Here is a 10,185-nt window from a genome sequence, read left to right on the forward strand (position 1 = left end):
ACGCCGGTCAACGCGTAACCCTAGGTCAACGCCAGTCAACGCGTTGCGACCAAAAAGTCAAAGTTCGACTCCCGAAACCCTAAGGTCAACGCCGGTCAACGCGTAACCCTAGGTCAATGTCAGTCAACGCGTTGCGATAAAAAGTCAACATACGGTGATCTGAAACCCTAAGTCAACACAATATGACAGAGATAGTCAATTCAAAGTCAACTCAATGACACGAGCCAATCTCAACCCACTAGTGATAGACTCGAGATTCCGACGACGGCCAGGCGATAAACGCACCGCCGGAAGAACTTCAGTTATTCGTCAAAGCATCGAATAGACCGAAAATCGAAGGAGCCAAGAGTTGAAGCTAACTACAAGTCCTTTACACCGACTGAAGGCTAGACCAATCACATCCAAAGTATTCCAGCCTCTTCTATAAAAGAAACGAGTCCGGAACGCTTTAGAGGGGGTATCTGTAGGCATTGAAAATTACCTATAGGTCTCTACGAACAGCTCAGTGTTGAGGAATGACGATGAACGTCACTATCCGGTTCACAGGAGTTCGATTGATGTCGGTGAACGCTTGAAGTGAATCGACGAACTATGTGAGCTGATAGAATTCCGGAATAACGAAGGTGCGGGCTAATCAGGAGCCCCGCAATGTTTACAAAGGGAACAATGCCCTTCGTGTCTCATTCATTCTACAGATAATCCAACCATCGGAGCTGATAGAGCTCCTTGTCGGGTTTCCAACGCATTTGGAATCACTCAGATCCGGGTTCAGATAAAGAAGTTATAGCGAAAACAGTCAAATGGGCATTGAAAACGTCTCAGAGCTGAACCGAGGCACCAAGGGTGTCTCGGCCAAGTCAAGACACCCCAAGGGTGTCTCAGCCAAGCCAAGACACCCCTAGGGTGTCCCGAGACACCCCAAGGGTGTCTCAGCACGGATTTGATCCCTTTAAGTGGTTTTAACCGCTCCGCAACCCCTCATGCCTATAAATACAAGCCTTAGGCCTCATTTTTTTGGGATCTGGAGTTTTGGAGAATTGGCGAAGCCCTGCCGGAGTGAAGAGTGATCGAGCACTTCAACGCAAGAGAGTTTCTTCGTCAGATCTACATCACCCGTACCCGATCTTTAGTATTATCCCGTTGTGGTAATACTAAGAAGAGCAAATATCTCGCTTTTATCGAGATAGGCGCTTCAAGTTTCTAGATCTCCTCGCGGATCGACGAAGCTCTGGATCAGATCTGATTGCCAGGTAGTCCACGGATATCGACGTCCCCGTCACAGGCTAAAGACCCACGCAAGCAAGAGACGACGAACGGATCTTGTGTTTATTTTCAAGAAAGTTGTAATCTTTATTTCTTTGTTGTTTGAATTCATTTGTAACGTTTAAAGTTTTAATGAAATCAATGGTGAAGGCAACTTTCGACAAAAACACCACCATTAAAGATCCAGTATCTTTATACTGTGATAATAATGCTGCAATAGCTCTGACAAAGTAACCCCGATCTCACCATAAGTCCAGACACATTCTGAGGAAGTATCACTTGATCAGGGAGATAGTTGATCGCCGGGAGATCAAGATTGAAAGAGTAGACACAAAAGATAATATAGCAGATCCATTCACAAAGGCAATTGCTCGTACACAATTTAAAAAACTTGTTGAGCTATTGGGTATTAGATACTATAATGATTGGCCTTAGTGTAAGTGGGAGTTTGTTAGATATAGGTGTCCTGCAGGCAATAATTGTATATTGTAACAGTACCTATATGAATATAACATCATTGTTCAAAATAATAGTATGTTATTTTGGTCAGATTTATCTGATATTTTCATACAGATAAAGTCCTTAGAATGATACCAGACTATCAGACATTTCGGATATGATCGTAATGAAGAGATCTGATTTGTCGTTAACGTATATTCTAAAATGTTCCTAGTTAATGAAGTGTTAAAATGAGACATCATCACTTTGGGAAGACTAGTGTATACTCTATTTCTCCTTTGGTAGGATGATGATCCATCTCTTGGATCATTGATGTGAGACATCAAGATATAGTATACAGGTGACTCATTAATGAATGAGTTGACTGAACGACTCACTGAGAACATCTAGTTGGTAATTATATTTAACTGTCAAATAGAAGTTCTCAAGTGATATAGTACATAGTAGTCTCTTGACCTGAGGCATGAGTGCAATATCTTACATGTCAGTATAGGTGTACTTAGACTTTTACCTAACCACAGTTCTCATCGAGTTGTGTATAACGGTTCTTGTTGGGTACATCCCGAGGCATAAGTAGATATTGAGATGCTAATATGGGATTCGTCTCTCCCAGTATAGGGGGTTAATGTCATAAGAATGTTTGATATAACTATAACCTAGAAATCTTTGACCGAGGTAAATAAGATAAACTGAGTGTCAGTTTGATCTTATAGGTTATGAGTTTAATATCAACAAATACTAATTGAGCAATTAGGGTTTGACAGTTTTTCATACCCTAGGCTCAATAGTTTGACATGGGTTGACGAAGAGATCGGACTGTACGACATTATCACTGAGTGGTCCTGATAAAATTGGATAAGCATCTTGCAGACCTTTATCACAACTCATACCCGGATAGTCTTCATGTGCAGCTAGAACCTCTGTTGTACTTGTGGATATGATCCACTACCGAGTCTTATACGGTATTATCATTGAGTGGTCCTGATAAAATTGGATAAGCATCTTGCAGACCTTTATCACAACTTATACCCGGGTGGTCTTCATGTGTAGCTAGCACCTCTGTTGTACTTATGGATATGATCCACTACCGAGGTTTTTGAGTTGGGCCCTAGAGTCACACCAAGCGCGTACTTGAATCCTATGAAACACAATTTATAGAGTGATATGTATGATTGATACGCATATATGATTTTTTTTACCGGATACACATAAACGGTTATGTATATCGGTAAAATCAGAATGCTATGTGCTTAGGAAATGAATTCCAGTATTTTTCCCATAAAGTTAACTTTTAGTCAACTAGTTGACTTTTTGGTCAACAGTTGACTTTTGGTCAACTCTTGATTTATTTGGTCATATAGTGACTAATTAGTTAAAGATTGGAATAATACTATATACCGTATTTATGAAATACTGTATTAGTGATAATAATTTGGTATTCTCATTTATGAAATACACATACCATGTATAATGAGTCATGAGATGAGTCACTTAGTGGTATGGTTTGAGCACATGGTTTATTAGCACATGGTTTTGATATGTAATGATTCATAAGATGATTCATTGCATGACTCACTTGATTAATCATTAATTTTTGATGATTCATTGCATGACTCATAGGATGAGTCATTCATGTCATGAACACATTTCACTCTATAAATATGAGCTCTCTCTCTTCATGAAAGGCTAATGAAATTTAAATTTCCATAAGAGAAAACAAGAGAGCTATATCTCTTACTAAACTCTAGCAATCTTTGAGTAAGAGGAAGTAGTAGGATTTTAAGAACCCCGGGGTGGATATCTTGCCCCGCGTCTCAAACAGCATCCAATAGCTTTCGGGTTTACTTAAAGAGTTGGAGATCCACTACGAGGAGTTTTCTGCATCAAAGAGAGCAAGCTAAAGGTTGTTCGATTCACTATCGAATCACGCTACAAAAGTATGACTTTCAAACCTTGTATGCTCTCTCAACAATAAGAATCATGTTAGATTTAATTAGACGGTCCATATGAATATTTCATGCTCTCTACATGCTTAGTATTTTTTTTCATACATGTCTTCCGCTGTGTATTTTACATGTAGACATAGCACGATTTCCTTCATATAGTACCCAGAGAATATGTGCAGCAAATAAAATCTTTATTAATATTCGGTAATATAACATAAATTGTATTGGATGCCTATGGGCATTACTATTACTACTCTAGCAAATCTCGGCCGAACTTTGATGGCTTCGCATGAGGATTCGAGACTGAAGTCATCTCCACTTCGACCCCACAAGCGGACCCAACATACACCAAGCAAACCCCTGGAAATATGCCGACCAATGTGATCTCGGTCCCACCCAATGGTGAGCATAAGGAAATTCAAACCCCAACAAGGTAGTGGGAACCTCCCCAACAATCTCATCTCGGTCCCACCCAATGGTGAGCATAAGGAAATTCAAACCCCAACAAGGTAGTGGGAACCTCCCCAACAATCTCGCAGCACCCGGTGTTGAGGTGATTAATATATGAGTATAATCTCACATCAGATAAGATAAAAAAAAGTGATGAGTTTAAATTGGAGTTTGAGTCAATACCTAATAACTATAGCTTTTAGGTTAAAAATTGACTCCAAACTTCTGTTTAAGAGCCATTAACTCTAAATTGGGTCCGATTTCTCCCCCAACACCCAATGGGCAAATTCAGCAACATTTTAAACCCTTCTCTGTACTATTCTTTGTACTCAAAAAGAAAATTGGAGTAGGATCAACAAATGATTTTATGATTAAGATGACAAGATACACGAACATGCATAGTCTTTAAATGACCAACCTAATACTAATAGGAACACTAACAACGACAACGGCTACAAGTTCCTCCTACTCACTAAATGCCAAAACCCCCACACATCATCAGAACCTAAAAGCCTACATCAGATGACATAATAATACAAACCCAACAAAAAGCGGGACGTGTCTCAGAAGCTACAGCATCACAAGGAGAGAACAAACTTCCCAATTTCATTTCCACGGCATGTTGTTAACCACCCCTTGCTGACTGCTATTGTTGCATGTGGTGCGCGTGCTCTGGTTTATCGGGCTCCCTGGACCACCAGAAGATTCGCTCAGCGTGCCTCGTGACGGTGGGCTGTTGGTTTCTGTCATGGGCACGGGCATGGGACTGGGCCCAGGCCTGAGCCCACTGCTGGCAAGCTTCCCCGGGGCGCAGGAAGGATCCATGGAAAAAGTTTGCTTCGGCTCTTTCTTTCCTTCAGCAATGAAACTGCCCACCACCACCTACAGTACAGGATTTCTATGGGGTTAGATGCGACAAATTGTCTTTTACTGAAGGGCTAACCGCAGATATACCCAAGTTCTGTTCTCCGTAAACTATTTTATTGCCACTTCGACCCCCTTGAACTTCACATTATTTCTCCAGTTCGGTTGAAATGTCACTTGGGAATCACCTGACGATAAATTTGCCTTTTGCCATATTTTTAATTGAAAAAAAAAAGGCTAAATTTACCTTTAAATAGAGGAACGAAAAGTAAAGCCGTCTAAGGTTCAGAAGGACTAAATTCCTTGGAATGTCTATTTATAGCAATTTCTTCTTGATCATGAAAAAAAAGGTCTTGTATTAACCGAGGTATTTTTATTATAAGCAGAAACTGACCTGTACAGGTGATGCAGCTGTCAGAAGTCCTGCCACTCCGCCACCTAAGACACGACCATCAGGACCGGCCAATGAAACACTGAGTCCACCTGTACGACTACGATGGCCTCCGCTCTCTGATAGCAGAAATGACCCCGACAGAGACAAGATTTCAAAACGACCCTACATATTCAAAACACAAAAAAGACCTGTCAACAAAAGGATGAACTTGTTTTACAAGCATATAAGGGAACTATTTGATGAAGTATGTTAACTTGCCTAATTTAACTTAATTCTAGACAATTTATACATACACTTTTGACCTAATTCAACTTCGGATAACAGTCAACCTTTGACCACTCTAGTATCTGTTGAAGATTACTATTATCATATATGCTTATCAGCCTATGCTAAACATTAATTATAAAGCTCATTTGCTGGTGTTAAAAAAACTTTCAAATTCTATTAACTTCAACGGATGAACTTCATTATAAAACTAATGTGTATGACCTAAATGAACATACATGTGGAGTGTAATAAGTATTGATATTGAATATGCAAATAATTATCAGTCAGAGAACAGATTGGGTCACGCAGGTCTATTGGAGAATCCAAGACTCAAATGATGGAGTCAGTTACAGCCTTAAAAGGTAATATTATATATTATACTTGTTATGTGAAGAATTGCTAGATTATAACCCTAGTCAGCATATGACATGAGGACATGTATCCCAATATATAGCAGGGGCAGAACTGACCTCATAAGTTACAGTACCACCAGAAGTTGCTGCCTGACGAAGAGTCACATTAGATATGGCACCATTTGCTGAAAGAACGCATACTGCACGTGGTCCATTCTGCGAAAATGACATGATCTTCGATGATACATCCTACAATACGAGAAAAAAGGTTCAGCAACTTGATGCCTTGAACTTCAGGATGATGTAAAGTCAAAGAGATCTTTCATGAAACTTCCTAACATATATGATTATAATTCGACAGGACAGGTAAAATTAATTAAAACATCTTTTAACTTTTAATACAAAAGGCTCAAAAATCGTTTTCTATACTCAAGTTTTTTTCTTCTTTCTTTCTTCCTTTCCTTCTTTTTTAATTGGCATGGGCAAACAATTGTCACAGGTTTTAACGCTTGGTCCGTAGGCTATCCCGGTTTTAACAATAAGAAAAGTTGATGCAGGACTGGTTTGACTCTATAAATGTGAAATAATAATATGAGTAGAGTAAATAATTGATTAAGACTTGAAAAAAATATCAGACACAGAAGTGAGAATGTGGAGAAGAATTAACTCAGCATGTTTGTATGTTTGTTTTGCAACTTTTTATAAACAACTGACAACATATTGAATGTAGCTTTCAGATTAATGTTTGGCAAATCAGATTTAAGTTATAGAAAGATAATAAATTTACTTTGTACACCTTGCATATTCTGGATAAGTAGTATCTCAGAAACAGTCAAAGGAAAAGATTATTCACAACATAACAATATACCATATAAGAATTGACGACAAGATCAAAATAAAAATGAAACTAAAAAACAAAAAGACAAAAGGATAATGAGATCGATCTTAAAGTAAACAAAAAGAGAAAATATCAAGGTAGAAAGCATTACAAGGCTACAAAGCTACAAGCTGGTGAAACAATAGTTATTAACCAAAACTACTGGGATACATGCCAGCTTGACTCTACGTAAGATTATATCACACTTAAATACAACCCTCATCTCAGAGCAGACGGAAAATATAAGAAGAGTTGAAAGTCAGAAATGGAATGTCTAGATCATGCGGAGTTGATAGAGATTCTATATTCTCAGAGTCAACATCTTAGAGAAACTCATCATGAAAGAAGCAACATTTGACTAGTTCATGAACTGATCAACAAAATTTTATGCCTTTCTAAGATTATTAACTTCTTGTAGAAATTCGACATGGATAAGTAGTCTACCATAAGCAAAGATCTTATGTAACCGGTGACTAACATTTTTATGATAAAAAATTTTGGCAGTTGAACCCATCAATCTGGATCTATTTCCTTTACAATAATTCAATTGCTCAAATTTCAAGTCCACAAATGAAAATTTTGTGGGCAATTATAGAACTCATATGTAATGGGTAAAGCGTAATAAATTGTCAGTGGCAATTAAAAGGAACTCATACACCTCCATTGGACGCAACAAACAGAAAATGGATTAAAACCACTGCTTAGAAATTTAACTTATAAACAAAGGCATCAAAGAATGTTGACTACTTGACTCTATCAAGTGAAAAATGAGTAAATGAAGACATCAGTGAATGTTGACTCTATCAAGTAAAAAATGTGTAAATAAAAACATCAAAGATTGTTGACTCTATCAAGTAAAAAATGACACTTTAATAAGCAAAAAAAAAACATCAAGTGCAAATTATACGCTATGTCAATACCAAATTGCTGATCCAATAACTAATTAGATCATCAGAAAATTTAATTTCTGCAATTAAAAGTTCTAATCGGAATTGGCAACATAGAGATGAATTGCACATAAAATCTACAGATCAACTTATGATCTCACAAATAATCATAAAAGAAAACCTTGTCATAAATGCAACAACCACCGTTGCTACCAAAAAATAGAGAATCTTTTCACTCTAATAAAAATCTTGGGCTGTGATATTGAATACAACATGAATTCGCAATAGTAAGTCTCATATGAATAATGTTGTACATTCTGAACATCTACTTTTCAGCATGCAATAGAAGAAACCCATACCTCTCCGGCCTTAACAGTGATAACATGCGGGGTAAATCCAGTACCTGCTGACCCTGCAAATAATTCTCTAAGAATTTTAAGACATAATTAAAATGCAAAATCATTAAAAAAACACACCAGCCAATCAAGCCAAAAATCCAATGCGACAATAATAATCATCCAACAAAAATCATTAAAAAAACACACCAGCCAATCAAGCCAAAAATCCAATGCGACAATAATAATCATCCAACAGAAAAGAAATTCAATAACAAGAAGCAGTCTAGTTTACATTTTAAGAAGAATCACCTGAAGAGAACTAAATCAGTAAAAATATCCATTTGCATCCAATATAATTTCGTCATTAAAAAAAGAAAGATTTAAATTAATATCTGACCAACAAATTCAGCAGTACAAAATTATTTAATTTCAAATGCTGGCAAGCAAACGCATGCAAGTGCTTGAATAATAGTTTAGCGAGCGACTTCATTCATTTAGCACTTACTGAACAATTTACAAATCTTCAGAAAACTCTATTACCTTTAATGTCTAGATACTTTACATTTAGCACTTACTGAACAATTTACAAATCTTCAGAAAACTCTATTACCTTTAATGTCTAGATACTTTATTACCATAATAACATGATCATGGTACAAATCTTCAGAAAACTCTATTACCTTTAATGTCTAGATACTTTATTACCATAATAACATGATCATGGGCACGGAAGTAATTTTGTTACCCTGCAATTCCTACATGTCAGATTTACCAGAATAATCATAGTCCTCATAACAACAAATATCTCAGTTTCTGAAGGCTCTCTCTCCACCACATCACTCATAAGTAAACCCAAGATATTAACTGCAATAACAATAACAATAACTCAAACAATTAAGGCATTACACGCAATACAGAAAACTCCATTACATGACAAACCAAACATAGCAATAAAAAGGCAGGTGCTAAGAGATTACCAAGAGCAGCCATCTGCATCTTTCTTCCCGAGCCAGGGTCAGCCGAGCCGGACACGCCCGGAGCAGAAGAAGGAGAGAACCCTCCAGCCCCCGAAGTTGGTGGGCCCGCGGAAGGAGGCGAAACTGGGATCAAGGCGAGAGCCATGGTGCCATCTGGCCCATACTTCCTCGGCCTCCCCCTCTTCCTTTTGACAGGCTCACCCATATTGATGCTAAGCCCATGAGGAGGAGGGATGGCCGGAGATGGCCCATTACCGCCTCCGGTGGGCCCACCACTGGTAGGGCCATTACCACCACCACCACCACTAGCTCCAACACCTCCACCACCTCCTCCTCCTTGATAAGATGGAGGTTGAGGAGGGGGAGAGCTAGTTGCTATGGGTTTATAGACGGCGGTGCCATCGGGAGTGAAGGTTAGCCGCATGTTGTGCATTGACGGCGGAGATTGGACAGTGGGCTTCTGCATTCCAACGGAAAAGGGTTCCCTATTGGCCACAACCCCAGTTTCAGATCTCACTTCCATCCCTCAAAGGAGCAAACTTCACATACCACAACCCCAAATTCTAACTATCGTAGCAGCCCAAAACCAAGAATTGGGAGTAATTCAGAGATGGAAAGCAGTGAAGAAGGAAAAGAAGGGATTTTTACAGAGCAGACCAGCTCAAACCCTTGAATTTTTTTATAAAAAATACCTAAAGATTTGAAGCGAGAAAAGAAGTGGAATCACGCTTAGAAATGGAAATTTTTGAGTGTTCGCACTAAACATTTACATTTCAGCTATTTTTCCTAACAGTGACGAGGGGGAAAAAAAGGAGAGAGAAGGGTGAGCAAAGGATTGTTACAGGAGAGATCTCCTTGAACAAACTTGAAATGAGCTGAAATCAACAAAACCCTAAACCCTAGTCTCCAAAATCCATTTTTTTCACCTTAAAGCTATAAAAACAACAAGAAAACACAGTTTACAGCGCACTACTACGAAAAGAAATAAAACCGAAACAATTAAAAACCTAGCTCCAAATAAGTCAAAAAAAAGTCCTAAATCCACAAAATGCCCATAAACACCCACAGAAATTAGAACACCAAGCCACAATTTCCTCTCCAAAATTCCTC

At 38.4% G+C, this 10,185-nt stretch overlaps 1 protein-coding gene across 1 annotated transcript; it reads right to left on the bottom strand.

Annotated features, from left to right (window-relative positions):
- On the bottom strand, positions 4,466-9,598 carry LOC109843582 (AT-hook motif nuclear-localized protein 10-like). Its single transcript, XM_020412523.1, has 5 exons — positions 9,076-9,598; positions 8,120-8,172; positions 6,114-6,245; positions 5,377-5,538; positions 4,466-5,000 (listed from the first exon to the last, which is right to left on the bottom strand). The coding sequence occupies exons 1-5, from the start codon at positions 9,596-9,598 to the stop codon at positions 4,725-4,727; spliced, it is 1,146 nt and encodes a 381-aa protein (XP_020268112.1). The 3' UTR covers positions 4,466-4,724.

Source organism: Asparagus officinalis, chromosome 5, assembly GCF_001876935.1.
Source record: "Asparagus officinalis chromosome 5, Aspof.V1, whole genome shotgun sequence".
Taxonomy (NCBI): domain Eukaryota; kingdom Viridiplantae; phylum Streptophyta; class Magnoliopsida; order Asparagales; family Asparagaceae; genus Asparagus; species Asparagus officinalis.